The sequence below is a fragment of the Mesoplodon densirostris genome, chromosome 18, assembly GCF_025265405.1.
Source record: "Mesoplodon densirostris isolate mMesDen1 chromosome 18, mMesDen1 primary haplotype, whole genome shotgun sequence".
Taxonomy (NCBI): Eukaryota; Metazoa; Chordata; class Mammalia; order Artiodactyla; family Ziphiidae; genus Mesoplodon; species Mesoplodon densirostris.
In genome coordinates, this window is record NC_082678.1 from 27,075,484 (window position 1) to 27,095,598 (window position 20,115).

A 20,115-nucleotide genomic window follows, 5' to 3' on the forward strand; every position below is an offset into this window, starting at 1 on the left:
TACATGGGGGAGGGAGGATAGGGAAGAGGTGGAAAGTGAGGAGACAGAAAGCTGGCTTCTTGCTTTGGGAAGGGACTGTACCACACCTGAGGCTGAAGTGGCTGAAGGGCTTCTCACCTCAAAAGTGGAGATCAAAGGAAATGCGAAACCTGCCCAGAGAGCTTGAGTCATGGGCTCAAAGCCACACAGGGCAAAAGAGAAAGGACAACTCAGTGCAACATGGGGTCCTGGATTGGGATGCTGGAATGGAGAGGAGCATTACTGGGGTGATCTGCAAGATGTGAAGGGGGTCTGCGGTTACATGGGATTACCAGGTCAGTGTTCATTTCCTGATTGTGATGGTGGTACTGGGATTATGGAGGCGTGTCCTTGTTCTAAGGAAACACACACTAAAGTATCTAGTGCTAATGGGGCAGCCTGTCTGCAACTTACTGTTAAGGGCGCCAAATATATATTGACTGGGATTACATTGAATCTCTAAATAAATACGGAGTCACTGAACGTTTTTTGAAAAAGCCACCCAGCCAAGGGCCGGGGCAGGGATGAATAGGAGGGACAGGATCCACTCACGCTTCCCGCCCCCTCCACCGCCAACCCCCAAACGCTGCCTGCTGAAAGGGTGTGTGAAGCCCTGTGTTCTGGCCGCTTCGGAGCCCCCTCTTAGCTTTGGCTGCTCGTTGGCAGCATCCATGGACCCTTAAAAGTGCCAGTGTTTGGGTCCCAGCCCCAGAGACGCTAGTGCCAAGCATAGGGATTTCCAGGAGCTCCTGGGGATTCTTCCTGGCAGCCAGAAGCTTCTTCAGCCTTTCCTTACCTGGCAGGCAGTTCTGCCAGCCCCTGACCTTGCCCCTCTTCCCCCAGCATGGGCCCAGGCAGAGGGTGAGGAGGGGGGACAGTGACCGGCCCCACCTGTCAATCCAGGGTGTACCCCTTTTGGCGGGGGCTGGAGGCTGAGCCTGGGGACCAGTGGAGAGGCTGGAGCCCCCATGTTCCCCCAGTGCTGGGGAGCGTGGGGAGGAAGGCCGGAGGGTGGTGGGGAGAGGGAGGGAGTCGTTGCTTAGGGGGTGAAGGGAGTCTCAGAGGGAGGTTGGGGCAGCCTCCTCAGCAAGCGGTGGGAAGGGGATGGGCTGCCTCCTGAGCTCTGTAAGGCCCCAACCCGGCTGGCCCTGCAGTGGGCGCACCCTTCTGAAATATTTGGAATAATTAGCAAGGGAAAGCAGCAAGTTGGCGGGGGAATGCCAGGGTGCTCTGGAGCCAGCCTCCAGTGCAAGGAAAGAAAGGGGCTTCAGGAGAAAGGGGCCCGTGGAGGATGGGCAGGATTGTGTAGGACAGTGCCCGTTTGTGTGTGTGTGTGTGTGTGTGTGTGTGTGTGTGTGTCTGTGCGCACGTGCACGTGAGTGCTGGGGGAAGGGGCTGTGCACCACAAGGACGTGCTGGCGGGGCCAGGTGCGGGCTCGGGGGAGAGATGGGTTCCCGGCAAAGCTGGGGTGAGGGGGTTGAAAGGTGCCTGCTGAGTGTCACATATTTGCTGTGCCTCAGTTTCCCCATCAGAACTCTGGTACGTTGATTCCGCACAGGCTGGAGCTGTAGGGTCTAGGCACCCTGTCTTCCGTCTGCCCTGATGGCCTCCCTCAGCCCCAACCTGCATTGGAGGGAAGGCCCTGGGCGGGGTGAATGAACCCCAGGGTGGCAAGTGGGGCCCCAGGGGCTGGGGCCCTCTGACCTCACACCCTGTCCCTTCAGGAAGGGACCAAGGGAGGGAGGAGCTGGAGACAGGCCCAGGCGAGGACCGCAGGTGAGTCTGGGCAGGCCCTCAACTTGGGCGAGGTGGGGAACGTGAGCCGAGCCCTGGGCAAGAACGGCCTTTGTGAGTGAGTCCCCAGGGCCAGGGAGGGGGCTGGGCCTCCTTTGCCGCCTGCTCCTCGGGGCTGTGGGTACAGTCTCCCCATTGCACATATAGAGGTGCCGAGGCCCTGGCTGCAGGGGACCCCCGAGGGCTGCCTCTCACCCCCTTTCTCTCTGGGCACCCAGAGATCATGAGGAGTGCATCAGGGGACACTCTGCAGGCCTTTGGTGCCCCCCATCTTCCTCCCAGCCATTCCCCCTTGGGCCGTGGCCTCCCCAAAACTGGCCCATGCTTTTCCCCAGAGAAAGTTGCAAGCAGGTCCATTTTGAGACTTTTTAAAACTTTATTTTTAAAAATGTTTTTATTGTAAATAACTTTCTATGAAAAAGGTTAAAATGCCCGACGGGTTAGGAGAGTGGATGTGGGATGCAGCCCAGGGCGTTTATGGTGGAGCAAGACACTCCCCTGCAGGAGTGCAAGCAAGGGCACGGGGCCATCCCCCCATTCCTGGTCCCAGTGGTTCTAGCAAGCACTGCGTCCCTCCCAGTTAAGCCTCAGCTATAGCTACACTCACTACATTAGTCTGTCTGTGCCCTTTCCCTCTGCAGCTTGGCTGCCCCAGCCCCTAACCCCCAGATCCCCATCTCCCCGCTGCTCTCAGCCTCAAGTTGGGCTCAAAGATTAGGGACACATACCCTCTGCCCCACCTCTAGGGATGAAGCCAGAAGATCCCAGAGGTCTTAGAAAATCTCCTGGTTCCACCCGGCACCCCGGCCTCCTTTCTGTCTCCTCTCTCTTCCCCCCTCCGCCTAGCTCCTCCTCACAGACTGCCGGGAGAGGCCTCTTGGGTGTTAATTTGCAGTCACCTAATCAGCATGTGTTGTACCTGGGAACTTGCTCTGGATAGAGACCTGGGGAGGAGAGCAGGAGAGAGAGAAGCTTCAGAAGCTAAGGTGTTCGGGGCGGGCCCCGTACTGATGTTTCCAGCTTGGCCAGGGCCCCTCCAAGCCGCAGCTCTCATAGTGCAGGGCCCTTAGCGTGTCTCTGGGGCAGGGAAGAAGTGGATCCATGAAACACTGTGTGTATGGGGGGCTGGGGAGCGGAGGCAGCAATTTTGGTCCTGGGCCCCAATTCTCAGCCTGCTGGACTAGAATCTGAGGATGGCCTGGGCTGGGGGCCGTGTGGCCTGGTGGGGTGACCTGGCCCAGCCCCTGCCTGGGCGGTAGGGTGTCCATGGGCCTGCACTGGCGGGGAGGGGGGCAGTCTGGGCCCAGACTTCGGTGCTGTCTGGAGGTGGGGCAGGGCCTGGCTTCTTACAAGAAGGCGCCCAGGCTGGCCCAGTCATGCAGGTCAGAGGCCAGTGTGGCATCCCCGGCCTCAAAGAGGGGCTCGGGGGGCAGGGAGCTACGGGTGCTCTCGTCCCAGGGGTGCTCCAGGAAGGATGTGGCCAGGAAGGTCTCATCGAAGTCCAGGCTGTCGGTAGCCTGCTCCACTGGAGGCCCCCAGGTAACAGGGCAGTCGATGTGGTGGCCATGGATGGTGAGGTCCACGTCCCCGTGGGAGGCAGGGCTCAGCGGCGGGATCAGCTCCGAGGTCTCCAGCGTGCCCAGCTCCCCGTCCAGCGTGCCAGCGTCCAAGATGGCCTCCCAGTCAAAGTTGCCCTTGAGGGGTTCCAGCTCACCCTGCTCCTCCGGGGTCAGCAGCAGGGGGCTGGAGGGCCGCGGGACCTTGGCCTCCTGCTTGGGCAGCGGCTGTTGACGCTTACGCCCCAGCCTGCCCTCGCCTGCACCCCAGCCCGCCTCCCCAGTGGCCTCCTCGAACTCCCGCAACAGCTGCTGGGCCTCGGTGCTCACGGTCAGTGGCCCGGCCCATGGGGCGGCGCTGGGCTCTGGCGCGGCCTGGCGGGCAAAGGCCGGGTGGATGTGGACTGGGGGCAGCCGCCGCTTCTTCAAGGCCCCACTCAGCAGCCGCTCGGCGTACTGGGGGTCGATGCGCCAGAAGCCCCCCTTGCCTGGCTCGTCTTTCTCCCGGGGCATCTTGATGAAGCCCTTCTTCAGGGACAGGTTGTGGCGGATGGAGTTCTGGACACAGGGAGATAGGAGAGAAGGAAGACAGCTGGGAGAGTGGGTGGGGTCAGTGATGGGGGGCTCCTAGCGCCACTGCCAGTCCCACCGCCACCTTCTCTCCGATGGGGGCAGGGGAGACAGAGGCGCTGCTCCGAGCGGGAGGCTCTGGGACACCAGCCACGGGGCACCAGGAGCTGGGAGTGCTGTCGGGGGCTTTTGTTCCCTTTTGCCAGGATATCTGCCTGCTCAGTCATCCGAGCCCTGAGCCGCAGGGTGGCTCTCAGTGCCAGCCTGTCCTGCCCTCCCTCCCTTACCCCGCTGCTTGCGGCCTCTGCTCAAAGGCCTTGGCTCCCCCAGGTCCTGGACGGCCATCTCCCTCTGCCTGGGCCTGGCTGGCCTTCTCTGTTTGTGAAATGAGTGAGTGGGTGTGAGGGGGTGTGTGTGGCGGGGGGGATGAAGTGTGGGAGGATCTGATGACTTTCCTTGTTTCTAGAGCCGGCTGCTGGCCTGGGCCCTCACCCACCATGTCCCCCTCCTCCCACCCCAGGCTCTGAGGCCTCAGTTGATTATTACCCAGCCAAGAGCATAGCGCTCATTCCTGGGGCCTCTCAGGCTTGGGGTGGGGTGGGGGGTGGTGGAGGGTCTCTGCTTTCTCACCAAGGTTACAAATGGTACCTGCCCCAGGGTCAGGGCCCAAGCAAACGTGGAATAGGTGTGATCACAGGAACTCTGATCCTGTGACCTGTGCCACAGGGAAGGATCTGTGCATCCTCAGGGTCTCTGTCCCCAAGTAGCCCCTCATCCTGATGGTCGAAGAGGCTCAGGGCAGTGTGTGCCCAGCCTGAATCACCATCCTGCCTTGTTCACGCCTGGGTGCACAGTCCAAACCACGCTGGGGCACAGGGGTCTGGGGCCTGGTGGGTGGGGCCGGCAGGTGAGTAGTGCCCCCTGGCAAGACTGGGAGATTTACATGGTGGTCTGGGCCCCTTGGCTGCTCTGTGCCAGGTTCCGGAGACTTGGAACATGAAGCCAGTGTGGGAGGAAAGAGCCCCTGTGGAAAGCACGTGGCTGAGGTAATTGTCCCCCCAGGGAGGTTGATGAGAAGAGGGGGAGGAGTGTAGGCAGGAAACTAGGGAGGGCTTGGGGTGGGGGCTGGCACGGCAGCTTTCGGAAGGCCCCGGAGCCCTTCCACTGGGACACAGATGGCCTTCACACCCTGCAGCACGCCCCTCTCCCCTCCCAGAGCCCCTCCAGCCAACTGAAAGCAGGCGGGATGCAGAGCCTGGCAGGAACGATGCTCTGCCTCCAGTCAGGCCCTGACAAACTGACCTTGAGGAGGGTAGTGTCGAGGAATTCCAGGACTTGGGACAAAAATGTGTCCCTCAGTCCATCAACCTACCCTGGGGGGCTGTGTCCACGCATAGTTCAGCCCTGGTCTTTGGGCTGAGCCTGCCGGATGAGTGACAAGTTCTTTCCACTTGAACCTCTAGGTCGGCACCCCTACAGCCCTCTGAACATCCTCCCTCCTCCGTCTCTGAAGTCAAAGGGGCAGCAGTCCAAGCACTGGGCTCCCTTGAGGTCCTTCCTGGACGGCCTTCCTCTCTCGGGGCCCTGGCCGTACCGCGCCTACTTGGCCTGCGGATCTGGGATGTGAGTCCAGTCCGCGCGGGCATGGGGAGGGAGGGAGGGAGTGCCTCCCTACCTGCCAGGTGGGATCAGCGTGGCGGAAGTAACAGAAACTGTCCGTGATCCACTTGTAGATGGCCGACAGGGTGATCTTGGTGGCCTTGCTGGCCTGCATGGCCATGCAGATGAGCGTGGCATACGAGTAGGGCGGCTTCACGTGCGGGTTGGTGGCGTAGTCCACGTCGTTGGGAGGCGAGGCCTGCAGCCCCGAGGGGGCGCTCCGCGGCGTGCACAAGGACGTGGGCTTGCCGGGTGTGTGCGGCTGCCCCAGGCAGGCGGGGTCCGCCGCCAGGGGAGACCCCGGCTCGGCCGAGCCTGACAGCTCGTGGTAGCCGTGGGGGTCGGTGTCCGCCGAAGGCAGGGCGGGGACCTCGGCGTTGAGAAAGGAGAAGTCCTGCAGCCACTGCAGGCTGGTCAGGCTGTCATTCAGGGCGTTGGACTCCTCCAGGCCGCCTTCCGGTCTGGCCTCCTCCGCTGCCCCTGCTCCCGAGACGCGTAGCCAGCTCTCCGCCATATCTGCGGGGACTCTCCGAGGGGGCTGTCAACATCCACGAGCCGAGCCGAGGGTGGCCGCCGAGCTCTCCGGCCCGCTGACTCCCGCCGCTTCAGTTACGCAGCCTCCCGGAAGCGGGCTTCCATCCCGCGATCCGGGGGTAGCCTCCTCCAAACGGAGTGTGGTGCCTGCGGGGACCAGAGCGGGAACTGAGCCCTCTTTCCCCACCCCCGAGGGGAGAGTGTGGGCGAGGGGGGAGGCTCTTACTAAAATCCTTCCTGCAGCTGGGGAGGATCTTTTACTGCCGAGGTCTGGGAAACAGAAGGTGTGCCCGGGGGTCCGACCCACAGGGGGTTCGCCTCGCTCTTTTCCTCTTGGATCTTTTAGAGGAGACTTAATTAGCCAAACGAGGGAAGAGTGTAGGGGCATGCGAGGCCACCCCTTTCTCCCTCAAAGCGGGGAATTAACCCCCCTCTCTCCGTCCACAACCAATGGAAATGGGGCGAGAGAGTCCAGGAGGGCAGTACGACGGGTCGGGGGGCGGGGGAGGTCGTCTGATCTTTGAAAAGGGATATTAGGATGGGGATCAAGGGGAAGGAAGGAAACAATACAGAGAGTTATAAGGGGGTGGGAAGTGAGTGTCCCCCAAACGCCTCTGATGTCAGTCCCCGGGCCCACCACTTCCGTCGGGGACGGATGGGAGAGCGGGCTGGTACTGACGCCCTCCCTTCCCACGGCCTGCAGCCCTCCCCGTCCCTTACCTGGCTCAGAGCGCAGCCCGGGCCAAAGGAAGGTTCTCAAAGAAAGTCCTCCCACCGCCCACCCTCACCGCGGCTCTCTGCTCCCAGCTCGAGGGCCCAGCCAGCAATCCTCGTCGCCACTCACGCCCAACGGCGCCTCTCTGAAAGCCAGCGGCCGGGGACCGGCACTCAGTAGCCGCTCGCAAGGCGTCTCCTGCTGCCGTGGCGACGCCCCGCCCATATAAACAGCTTCCGCTTCTGCCATTGGCCAGGGCATCTCCAAAGAGACCGCGCGCTCTTAACCGCTCTCTCACGCGGTAACTCTCTTCCAGCTCCCTCCTGCTGCCCTCTCCCGCGCGCGACCCAGCCCCCTACCCGCCACCGCGTCCCGGCTCCGCGCATTCCCGCCCGAGGGCCCCGCGCAGGGCTCGGAGAGGCGCGCGGCTTGGCGCTCCCGCAGAGGCCCCGGGGCCCTCGGCGAGCAGTTCGCCGCGGGAACCGTCCTCCGCCCCACCCCCTTCCCATCTGGGCTGCTCAGAGGTGGCGACGGCTCCTGGGACGCAGCCCGTGGCGTGGGGGCCAGGGCTGGGTGCATGCTTGGGGCTTTCCTTTCCTCTCCTCTGGGCTGCGAGTGGCACTTGCTCACGTTTCTGCGGCCTGTCCCGGTCTCCCGACCGAGTGTCGTCTTGGTGCCCGCAAGCAGGTCTGACTCTCTGATGCCACCTGCCGCTCAGGTCCGCAGAAACCGCAGCCCCGGTCGCAGGCACCCCAAGGCGGCTAGGGTATTCCAGTGTTTCCCGGTAAGCGCTCCCTCCCCGCCCCGTCCTCAGCAAGATTCCCAGAAGCTGACATTCCAGAGGCTTCTTCGCAAGTGCTCTCCCTCCTTTCCAGATAGCCGAGGAAACAGAGCCGCTGGGTGAAACCCAGGAAAGCCGTGGACTTGCCAAATTCTTTGACTGGGGTCATTTGCCCCATTAATTTCACCAGCCTTTAAGTGACGGACTAACGGTGGACTGTGGTCCTTCCTCCTCCCCTCCCCCAGCCTCTCTCCAGTCACCAGCTTTCCTGCTCTTCAATTACTGAGGAGCTGCAGTTGGAAGTTCTCTGGTTGAAGGGGGTGGGTGGAGGTGAGGGCTCCTTATCAGGCCTCTGCGCAGGAGCTGTGCCCGGGGGATGGTACACCAGCTCCCACCCAGAAACATGTCTTTCCCTCTACCCCTTGCCCTCTCTCACTCCTCCATGTCCAGCTTGTCTTGAGTCAAAGTTTTTTTTTTCTTCCCAAGTATTTATTGTTTTTATTTTTATTTTTTTATTAGTTTCTGCTTTATAACAAAGTGAATCAGTCATACATATACATCTGTTCCCACATCCCTTCCCTCATGCATCTCCCTCCCTCCCACCCTCCCCATCCCACCCCTCCAGGCGGTCACAAAGCACCGAACTGATCTCCCTGTGCTCTGCGGCTGCTTCCCACTATCTATCTACCTTACGTTTGGTAGTGTATATATGCCCATGCCTCTCTTTCGCTTTGTCACAGCTTACCCTTCCCCCTCCCCATATCCTCAAGTCCATTCTCAAGTAGGTCTGTGACTTTATTCCTGTTTTAACCCTAGGTTCTTCATGACATTTTTTTTAAATTCCATATATATGTGTTAGCATACGGTATTTGTCTTTCTCCTTCTGACTTACTTCACTCCGTATGACAGACTCTAGGTCTATCCACCTCATTACAAATAGCTCAGTTTCGTTTCTTTTTATGGCTGAGTAACATTCCATTGTATATATGTGCCACATCTTCTTTATCCATTCATCCGATGATGGACACTTAGGTTGTTTCCATCTCCGGGCTATTGTGAATAGAGCTGCAATGAACATTCTGGTACATGCCTCTTTTTGAATTATGGTTTTCTCAGGGTATATGCCTAGTGGTGGGATTGCTGGGTCATATGGTGGTTCGATTTTTAGTCTTTTAGGGAACCTCCATACTGTTCTCCGTAGTGGCTGTACCAATTCACATTCCCACCAGCAGTGCAAGAGTGTTCCCTTTTCTCCACACCCTCTCCAGCATTTATTGTTTCTAGATTTCTTGATGATGGCCATTCTGACTGGTGTGAGATGATATCTCATTGTAGTTTTGATTTGCATTTCTCTAATGATTAATGATGTTGAGCATTCTTTCATGTGTTTGTTGGCAGTCTGTATATCTTCTTTGGAGAAATGCCTATTTAAGTCTTCTGCCCAATTTTGGATTGGGTTGTTTGTTTTTTTGCTATTGAGCTGCATGAGCTGTTTTTAAATTTTGGAGATTAATCCTTTGTCAGTTGCTTCATTTGCAAATATTTTCTCCCATTCTGAGGGTTGTCTTTTGGTCTTGTTTATGGTTTCCTTTGCTGTGCAAAAGCTTTGAAGTTTCATTAGGTCCCATTTGTTTATCTTTGTTTTTATTTCCATTTCTCTAGGAGGTGGGTCCAAAAGGATCTTGCTGTGATTTATGTCATAGAGTGTTCTGCCTCTGTTTTCCTCTAAGACTTTGATAGTTTCTGGCCTTACATTGAGGTCTTTAATCCATTTTGAGCTTATTTTTGTGTATGGTGTTAGGGAATGATCTAATCTCATACTTTTACATGTCCCTGTCCAGTTTTCCCAGCACCACTTATTGAAGAGGCTGTCCTTTCTCCACTGTACATTCCTGCCTCCTTGATCAAAGATCAGTTGACCATATGTGCGTGGGTTTATCTCTGGGCTTTCTATCCTGTTCCATTGATCTATCTTTCTGGTTTTGTGCCAGTAAAACACTGTCTTGATTACTGTAGCTTTGTAGTGTAGTCTGAAGTCAGGGAGCCTGATTCCTCCAGCTCCGTTTTTCGTTCTCAAGATTGCTTTGGCTATTCGGAGTCTTTTGTTTTTCCAAACAAAGTTTGAAATGTTTTGTTCCAGTTCTGTGAAAAATGCCAGTGGAAGTTTGATAGGGATTGCATTGAACCTGTAGATTGCTTTGGGTAGTAGAGTCATTTTCACGATATCGATTCTTCCAATCCAGGAGCATGGTATATCTCTCCATCTATTTGTATCATCTTTAATTTCTTTCATCAGTGTCTTATAATTTTCTGCATACAGGTCTTTTGTCTCCTTAGGTAGGTTTATTCTTAGGTATTTTATTCTTTTTGTTGCAATGGTAAACGGGAGTGTTTTCTTGATTTCACTTTCAGATTCTTCATCATTAGTGTACGGGAATGCCAGAGATTTCTGTGCATTAATTTTGTATCCTACTTTACCAAATACATTGATTAGCTCTAGTAGTTTTCTGGTAGCATCTTTAGGATTCTCTATGTCTAGTATCATGTCATCTGCAAACAGTGACAGCTTTACATCTTCTTTTCCAATTTGGATTCCTTTTATTTCCTTTTCTTCTCTGATTGCTGTGGGTGGGTGGAGGTGAGGGCTCCATATCAAGCCTCTGCGCAGGAGCTGTGCCCGGGGGATGGTACACCAGCCCCCACGCAGAAACATGTCTTTCCCTCTACCCCTTGCCCTCTCTCACTCCTCCATGTCCAGCTTGTCTTGAGTCAAAGTTTTTTTTTTCTTCCCAAGTATTTATTGTTTTTATTTTAATTTTTATTTTATTTTTATTTTTTTATTAGTTTCTGCTTTATAACAAAGTGAATCAGTCATACATATACATCTGTTCCCACATCCCTTCCCTCATGCACCTCCCTCCCTCCCACCCTCCCCATCCCACCCCTCCAGGCGGTCACAAAGCACCGAGCTGATCTCCCTGTGCTCTGCGGCTGCTTCCCACTATCTATCTACCTTACGTTTCGTAGTGTATATATGTCCATGCCTCTCTTTCGCCTTTTCACAGCTTACCCTTGGTTGAGAGTCCGCCTGCCGATGCAGGGGACATGGGTTCGTGCCCCGGTCCGGGAAGATCCCGCATGCCACGGAGCGGCTTGGCCCATGAGCCATGGCCGTTGAGCCGGTGCGTCCGGAGCCTGTGCTCTGCAACGGGAGAGTCCACAACAGTGAGAGGCCCACGTACCACAAAAAACAAAACAAAACAAAACAAAAACATTTGTATTTCCACTAATAAACTCAAATTATCTTTGCTTTTTCCCATCACACACCCCAGAGCCTTTTCACAGAATTGTCACTGGTCCCCTGGCCACTATCCTGCCGCCTGTGTGATACTCCATCAGATTCCTTGGAGGCCCGTCTACCTAGCACGGCCTCGTGATTCTAATCGGCTCACCACCTACAATGGTCAACTCAGATTTCCTCCCTTTGTGAACCTTGCAGAACAATCTCAGAACATACCATCGCCTCCCCCCCCCCCCCCCCGCCGCACCGCATTGGTCTTGGGGCCAAAGAAGACCCAGAGGCTTCTTAGGGGAAGAGGTGCTGGAATGACACGGGTCCTTTCTCAGCATCACTCCCACAAGGGTGATGAGAGCAGCGAGGATGGGGACCTGAGCCATACTTGCCACCAGCTGGGGCTCCTGGCAGAGCACCTTTGGGCCTGGGGAGGGTGGACCATGGGATGCTCCCCGGGCTCCCTCCTTGTGGGCGCTCCGTGAGGGGAGTGGCATCCGTGTGGGGAGGGAAACAGCGTGGAGAGGGAGACCGAGTGCCTGAGAAGCTGTCCTGACGGCCAAGCCAGCCTGAGGCACCTCAGTCATAGGATGGAACTTTGAACTTACAGCTGAGCGTGGTGAGGTCTGTTGATTCCACGGGAACTACCACAGTGGATGATCCTGTCATTAACCTGACATTAACCCGACAGATGCTTCCAGAGAGTTCCCCAGCTCTTTATTACCAGTGTGACGCTAACAGCAGAACCCGAGAAACCTTTTACCAAGAGAGCAGATGCACTTTCCTTCTCCCGTAAGAGCCCTTGAGACCTCGGGGTGAGGCTACGATGCGACCCTCAACTCCCTCTCCCGGCAGCCGCCACTGTCATTCGGTTTCATGTCTGGCCTGAACGGTGAAGCCAGTTTAATCTGAGAATGGCTGGCTCCCGAGATCACTGTAAAGAAGCCCAGGCATTGTTTTCCTTCCAGGTGTCGCTCCCCTGCCGCCATCCCAGAGTGGAATAAACATCCACCAGCAGGTTGGCCCGAAGGAGTTAGGGAGAGGAGGAAGCACAAGGCCTGGGGTCAGTTTCCAACAGCATGGGTGGCTGAAACAATTCCCAGGAGCTCTCTCTGCCAAACTCGGGGGTTGGTGGGCGGCCACTGCGGGGAGGCAGGAGCCTAGATTCCTCTCTTGAAGCCCAGTGAGCGGCTGGCCGGCACCGCTGCCCCAGACTCAGGGCGGAGTGAGGGCAGAGATGGCGTCTTCCCCAACTAGTGACCAAAACAAATCCTGCCTGTAACCTTTGCCACAGAAGCATCCCTGCTTTTGTGGAACAGGGATTAATCTAGTCTCACAAATATTTTTTTTCCTGGAAAATTTCAGCATATTAAATACAGGCTCTTGCCAGTTAGGAATGGAAGCCTCAGCGAGGACCCCTCGGATGTGCGCGTGCCCAGCAAGCTTGGGGTTGGGTGTGGGTGAACATGAACTTTCACACGAAGTCTGGATAACCTAAATGAGTTTCAAAATAAACAAACTGGACAGACAGACGTACATTTGGCAAAAAGACATGAGAAACCAATGGACAGACAGAAGCCAGGTAAAGAGTGGGAAGGCAGGAAGTGAAGTGTACCCTGGACCTCAGCCGCTCTGGCCCAGGCCTGGCTGGGTCAACGCTAAGTGGAAAGGCTGGCGAGCCCCTGGGAAGGCCGTGGGAGGTGTCTCTGGGGATTACGGCTTCCTCCCCCACAAGCCTGCATGGGGCCAGAGGGGTGAGGACCTGGGTCTTTTGCAAGCTGATGGAGAGTGGCAACCACAGGAGTTTGTGTCCCTCCAGCACCTGTAGCCACGTTGCCAAGGGAGTAAAGCACTGGACCCACGATGGGACGTGGCTGTCCTGAAGCTTAAACATGTCCAGGGCATGTTTAAGAGATTACAAACCATGCAACATGAAGGCAGTCTCTGCCGTGAACCCAGAAGGGGCAATTTCGACCTAGTCCACCGGGCAAGACGTGGCTTTAGAGCCATGGTTGCTGAAGCCCTTGGTGAGCATGGAGCAGGGGGACATCAGTGCCCAGAGTGTGACTGACAGGTGGGCTCCTCCTGAGAACTCATCCCGGATTCAGTTTAGTGTCATGAGAAGGAATAAGGGGCACGTTGATGGCCCTGATTGAATTTACAGTTAGGGCTCCAGGGAGAAGAGTCACCCTCGACCCCTGATCGTTCCTTTGGGATCCAAATCTAGGGAGCACAAGGCAACTGGTGGTGGCCCAGGGCTCACTGGGTCACAGAGCTAGTCTATAAAATGCAGCCTTTGAAATTCCTCTCTGATCCTAACTAACCACTCTCCTCTGAGGGGCTACAGGTTCCCTTTTCAAGGGCTCAGGCTCTCTTTCCAAGACCTTATCACAGACGCCGTGTCTGCCTTAAACTGCCTGTTGATGGAAACAAGACCAGGCCCCCTGCCATGAGATCTGCAAGATCATGATGGAGAGGACACGGCCAGGTCAAATTGGAAGGCTTTGGAGGTATTTTTGTGCCTTTCTCCATGCCCAAATAGTTTCGCTTAGAGCAGAGTCGCTCTTTGCCCAAGGACTCTCCCGAGGCCGCCTCACTTCCTTTCAGCAACTGGCTCCCAGCACCTTAGCAAAGCCCATGCCTTCTTGCAGGAACTGCAGGGCAGGAGATGGGTGTCCCAGGGTGAGAGCAGGGGTGCGAGCAGGGGAGCGTCTCCCACCAAGTTCATGTTCAGCAGACTGCCACTCACCGGGTAAGCAGACCGCAGAGCACAGCTTATTGTCCAGTGCTTTCATGCTGGCGATGTCAAAGTCATTGTTATTGTCACACTCCATACCTAGAAATGCGAATGTCCTCTGGCCTGTAACGGAGTTAAGGCAGTTAGAGAGGACCTGGCTGTGTTTTTCTCTGCTTTGCTGTCCTTAAAATAAAAATCTTAAGGATGGAGACAAAAAACATCAAATCATATGTTAAAAAAATAAATAATTAAAATTAAAAACAAGAATTAAGTGGGTAGAGTGGACAATAAAGGAAACTGTGTGGGTACGTTTGTGTTCTCGCTCTGTTCTGCTCTGTTTCCTTAACTGGCCCCTTTCCAGCCTTCGTTCCTGGGAAATCGGACCCTGGGGAGGTCTGTGGGATTCGGACACGCAGACCCGGGCCCACAGTAGAGCTAAGCCAGGCTGGAAGAGCTAGGAGAGCCACGGGGGAAGTGACCCCGGACTCCGGCCTGTGTCTGTCGGTGCACGTGGGGTGTGTTTATGACCACAAGGCACTGTGAAATGACTAATACATAAAATGGCAATTAAAGCTCTTTGGTCCCGTAATTTTGCACCTCAAATCAAAGAATCGCATTGTTCACAAAATTACGATTTATTTTCTTTGAGACTTAATTTGCTATTCTGAGGATGTTTTAAGGGGCTGACCAGAAACCTACAGTCGTGTAAGATGGGAAGGGGACAGTTTTAGATGTTATTTTTTCAAGCACCCCACTCGGTTTTTTTTCCTTGGTGAAAGGGAGAGGAAGAAACATACATCTACTGCGTACGGCATGTCAGGTGGAAACCACATATGGAATGTCAGGTGGAAACCACGTACTGCCCTGTGCCTTTTAGAAGCAAATATTCTACTGGGGACGGCAATCACAATGGAGATCTCGGAGCCTTGTGCCCTGAAGACATCAACCGAGGGGAGGTAGCGCCCAACCCCGGCTTGGTTGGCGTGTGCGTGCGGCAGAGGCACAGCCTGGGCGACCACCCCTCCTCCGGCACTACTTGGCCAGGAGAGAGTGGTCATGTGCGCATGCGCACCCCTGCACACCACACCGCCCCCCAAGCAACTGCCATGGCCAAAGCAGAGGTGACTAGTGTGACATCTGCATCCAGGCTGGGATCCAGGTTTGCTCTGGAGGTTGCCCTTCTGTGGAGGCACCTCAGAGGAGCAGAGGGAAGAGACACCGGTTCCTGGGACGCCTGGTCCTACACTCCCAGGTGGGATTCCCAGCTCGCCTACCCTCCCCCCACCCCGCCACTTCCTTGCTCTATATGTAGGTCGTTCCTTCGCTTCTTGGCTTACTAGAAACCAAATTCTTCCGACTGAAGATATGGTTGACCTTATTTACAAAACAGAAATAGAGTCACAGGTGTAGAAAACAAACTTATGATTATGGCGGGGGGCAAGGGAGGGGAGGGATAAATTGGGAGATTGGGATTGACATATACACACTACTATATATAAAATAGATAACTAATAAGGACCTGCTGTAGAGCACAGGGGACTCTACTCAGTACCCTGTAATGGCCTATATGGGCAAAGAATCTAAAAAAAGAGTGGATATATGTATATGTATAATTGATTCACGTTGCTGTACAGCAGAAACTAACAAAACATTGTAAACCAACTCTTCCAATTAAAAAAAAATATCTACTTGAGGCCTGAACGATGGTAAAGAGACTCGTGCCAATAGCCTACAAACACTAGTGTACGCTGAGCTGCTAACGTCTCTTCACCTCACCTTTGCTGTGCCGCCAGGGCTGTGATCCTTCTGCTACTGTAACATCAGCCGTTTTCTTCACTAAAGCAGGAAAACCTACTGCCTAACAGTCGGTTCCCCCAAGGGGAGGAAGCTGTTCTCCTGCTGCAGATGAACTTTGGGGCTGCTAGAGCAGTTCTGTGAGACTCAGCTGAGAAGCTGAAGCAGGAAGGAAGGTGATGGCAGTTGCCCAAGAAGCTTCAGGATCTACTCAACGTAGGTGGAGAACTCCATGTATCTACTGCAGCCTTGGCTCAGAGGCCCAGAAAGAGCCAGGAAGGCTGCTGAGGTCCTCAGATACCCTGCTTGCTTTGATATTCCATCAAGAAGACGACCTTTCCCCAAAGCCACACCCTTGAGCAGTGCCACCAAGTCACACCAGTGCCCCTTTCTGTACCCTTCAGAGAATACCCGGGAAAGAAATATAATAAAAGGGAGCAAAAGACCAGGTCTTTTACCATCTTCTTGTGTGGGTGATCCGTCCTCTTCTTCTAGAACATCATTCCCCTAGGACAGAAGGAAGGCACTGTGAGTCCATAAAGCAGTGAAATGAGTCTACTGATTGTCAGAAGACAGAACTAATCACCCTCATGGTATCCATACATTTCCTGTCCGTGTGAGATGGCTGGGAGGCCCAGCAGAGGCAGATTTTGCTTGGCGAGGCAGGATCGGCCCGTAGGGACCAGGTCTGAGACACATTACAGGGGGACCAGGTCTGAGGCACCTTACAGAGGGACCCTGGGACTGTCAGGAATAGCCTTGGTAATAGTTTAGCTCACACTGTTTCTCTCAGGTGGAAATCAAAGTTGCCAAATGAAAAAGCAAACCGTGAGATCATAAAACTTTCAGAAACCCTTTAGGATCCCCAATCCCATCCAGATACTCCTTTGAGAACATCTGGCTCAAGAGAAAGTTGTAGAGTCCCCACTGGGAGCTGGGCATTCCATATACCTCAGGCACACCTCCGTCAGAGCACTTCTCACGCTGAGTTATAACTCTGATTCCTCCATCAGATGGAGCTCCGGAATGGATGGGATGGGTGGATTGGGGGTGTGGGCAGGCAAAAGCCATGTCACTCGGTCTTTGTGTCCCCCAGTGCCAGGAAGATGTGAGATGCCTGTGCCAGGTAAATACTAAGTGAATTGGAGGACAAACGCCCTCTCAAGGGTCTGGCCTGGAAGACTTCCCTCTGGAACTCACCCCACGCCTATTACGCTGAGACCAGCGCCCTCTGCTAACCGGACAGTCCCTCTGCTCTGCACCCTGCCTCTAACAGATCCAAGTGCACCACCTTGGAAGGCTTCTTCCAGAAGAGCCCCCATCCTATTTGCATCCTGTGCCAGCGCCGGCAGTCCCTCTGACCGGGGAGGGGCACCAGCGTCCACCTTGCTCTTACCTCTGCATCCTGCTCTTCGGCGGTGGCGACGAGGCCCGCAAAGTTGCAGTCTGGAGACGCCGCTGGCGTCACCTGCAAAGGAGCAACAAAAGTCAAGGTGCAGATGCCACCGGCTCTCCTACCCAGCTCGCCTGGCAGCAAACCCAAACCAAGTCCTCAGGACAGAAGTGGTGCCACATGGAAGATCACATCTGAGGGAGTCTTTGATTCAACAACCCGGTACCGTGTTTTCCAGGGCTCCCCTCCCGAGCACTGGGGGGCTTTGCCGATCTCCCTGGCAGGCCCTGGACTGAGCTCCTTGGGACTCGAGTACAGAGCAGAGCAGAGCGGCGAGGGCGATCCCATGCTCCTCTCTTACGTCTCCTTCTTCTGAGGGCGTCCTGCTGGCGGCCCGGGGGCAGGGGAGAGCCTCCCCGTCCTCTTCCATGCCAGGGGCGATGTAGGAGCCGGACATGGAGGAGACGGTGTCGGTGCTGATCTGGGAGGACACCATGGACATGACCTTCCTTCTTCAAGTCTGGGTCCCCAGTATGTTGAGGGGGGCAGAGGCGGGGAGAAGAGTGTTTCCTGCCCTCAGCTCAGCTCTTCAGGAGGCCTGGCGCATTTGCTTCAGGCCAGCATGGAATCCCATCCCGGGGGCCTTGCCGTCACTGGAGCTGGGGGTGGCCTGTCCCGTGGGCAGACGGCGAGGGTCCCCAAACACTGAGTTCCTGAACATTGCCCCTCATCCCTTTCCTGGCTGGCGATACATGGGGGAGGGAGGATAGGGAAGAGGTGGAAAGTGAGGAGACAGAAAGCTGGCTTCTTGCTTCGGGAAGGGACTGTACCACACCTGAGGCTGAAGTGGCTGAAGGGCTTCTCACCTCAAAAGTGGAGATCAAAGGAAATGCGAAACCTGCCCAGAGAGCTTGAGTCATGGGCTCAAAGCCACACAGGGCAAAAGAGAAAGGACAACTCAGTGCAACATGGGGTCCTGGATTGGGATGCTGGAATGGAGAGGAGCATTACTGGGGTGATCTGCAAGATGTGAAGGGGGTCTGCGGTTACATGGGATTACCAGGTCAGTGTTCATTTCCTGATTGTGATGGTGGTACTGGGATTATGGAGGCGTGTCCTTGTTCTAAGGAAACACACACTAAAGTATCTAGTGCTAATGGGGCAGCCTGTCTGCAACTTACTGTTAAGGGCGCCAAATATATATTGACTGGGATTACATTGAATCTCTAAATAAATACGGAGTCACTGAACGTTTTTTGAAAAAGCCACCCAGCCAAGGGCCGGGGCAGGGATGAATAGGAGGGACAGGATCCACTCACGCTTCCCGCCCCCTCCACCGCCAACCCCCAAACGCTGCCTGCTGAAAGGGTGTGTGAAGCCCTGTGTTCTGGCCGCTTCGGAGCCCCCTCTTAGCTTTGGCTGCTCGTTGGCAGCATCCATGGACCCTTAAAAGTGCCAGTGTTTGGGTCCCAGCCCCAGAGACGCTAGTGCCAAGCATAGGGATTTCCAGGAGCTCCTGGGGATTCTTCCTGGCAGCCAGAAGCTTCTTCAGCCTTTCCTTACCTGGCAGGCAGTTCTGCCAGCCCCTGACCTTGCCCCTCTTCCCCCAGCATGGGCCCAGGCAGAGGGTGAGGAGGGGGGACAGTGACCGGCCCCACCTGTCAATCCAGGGTGTACCCCTTTTGGCGGGGGCTGGAGGCTGAGCCTGGGGACCAGTGGAGAGGCTGGAGCCCCCATGTTCCCCCAGTGCTGGGGAGCGTGGGGAGGAAGGCCGGAGGGTGGTGGGGAGAGGGAGGGAGTCGTTGCTTAGGGGGTGAAGGGAGTCTCAGAGGGAGGTTGGGGCAGCCTCCTCAGCAAGCGGTGGGAAGGGGATGGGCTGCCTCCTGAGCTCTGTAAGGCCCCAACCCGGCTGGCCCTGCAGTGGGCGCACCCTTCTGAAATATTTGGAATAATTAGCAAGGGAAAGCAGCAAGTTGGCGGGGGAATGCCAGGGTGCTCTGGAGCCAGCCTCCAGTGCAAGGAAAGAAAGGGGCTTCAGGAGAAAGGGGCCCGTGGAGGATGGGCAGGATTGTGTAGGACAGTGCCCGTTTGTGTGTGTGTGTGTGTGTGTGTGTGTGTGTGTGTGTGTCTGTGCGCACGTGCACGTGAGTGCTGGGGGAAGGGGCTGTGCACCACAAGGACGTGCTGGCGGGGCCAGGTGCGGGCTCGGGGGAGAGATGGGTTCCCGGCAAAGCTGGGGTGAGGGGGTTGAAAGGTGCCTGCTGAGTGTCACATATTTGCTGTGCCTCAGTTTCCCCATCAGAACTCTGGTACGTTGATTCCGCACAGGCTGGAGCTGTAGGGTCTAGGCACCCTGTCTTCCGTCTGCCCTGATGGCCTCCCTCAGCCCCAACCTGCATTGGAGGGAAGGCCCTGGGCGGGGTGAATGAACCCCAGGGTGGCAAGTGGGGCCCCAGGGGCTGGGGCCCTCTGACCTCACACCCTGTCCCTTCAGGAAGGGACCAAGGGAGGGAGGAGCTGGAGACAGGCCCAGGCGAGGACCGCAGGTGAGTCTGGGCAGGCCCTCAACTTGGGCGAGGTGGGGAACGTGAGCCGAGCCCTGGGCAAGAACGGCCTTTGTGAGTGAGTCCCCAGGGCCAGGGAGGGGGCTGGGCCTCCTTTGCCGCCTGCTCCTCGGGGCTGTGGGTACAGTCTCCCCATTGCACATATAGAGGTGCCGAGGCCCTGGCTGCAGGGGACCCCCGAGGGCCGCCTCTCACCCCCTTTCTCTCTGGGCACCCAGAGATCATGAGGAGTGCATCAGGGGACACTCTGCAGGCCTTTGGTGCCCCCCATCTTCCTCCCAGCCATTCCCCCTTGGGCCGTGGCCTCCCCAAAACTGGCCCATGCTTTTCCCCAGAGAAAGTTGCAAGCAGGTCCATTTTGAGACTTTTTAAAACTTTATTTTTAAAAATGTTTTTATTGTAAATAACTTTCTATGAAAAAGGTTAAAATGCCCGACGGGTTAGGAGAGTGGATGTGGGATGCAGGCCAGGGCGTTTATGGTGGAGCAAGACACTCCCCTGCAGGAGTGCAAGCAAGGGCACGGGGCCATCCCCCCATTCCTGGTCCCAGTGGTTCTAGCAAGCACTGCGTCCCTCCCAGTTAAGCCTCAGCTATAGCTACACTCACTACATTAGTCTGTCTGTGCCCTTTCCCTCTGCAGCTTGGCTGCCCCAGCCCCTAACCCCCAGATCCCCATCTCCCCGCTGCTCTCAGCCTCAAGTTGGGC

The 20,115-nt window shown here is 55.9% G+C and overlaps 1 protein-coding gene across 1 annotated transcript; it reads right to left on the reverse strand.

The window, feature by feature from the left end:
- Positions 1-3,159: 3,159 nt before the first annotated feature.
- LOC132478843 (forkhead box protein J1-like) lies at positions 3,160-6,112 on the reverse strand. The gene is made up of 2 exons (XM_060082290.1): positions 5,615-6,112; positions 3,160-3,927 (listed from the first exon to the last, which is right to left on the reverse strand). Exons 1-2 carry the CDS (start codon positions 6,110-6,112, stop codon positions 3,160-3,162), a joined length of 1,266 nt encoding a protein of 421 aa, XP_059938273.1.
- Positions 6,113-20,115: the final 14,003 nt, after the last annotated feature.

Coding starts and splice junctions, on each gene's coding strand:
- LOC132478843 (XM_060082290.1), bottom strand. CDS start 6,112: ATGGCGGAGAGCTGGCTACGCGTCTCGGGAGCAGGGGCAGCGGAGGAG. Junction 3,928..5,614: donor ACGCTGATCCCACCTGGCAG/GTAGGGAGGCAC, acceptor CCCTGTGTCCAG/AACTCCATCCGCCACAACCT.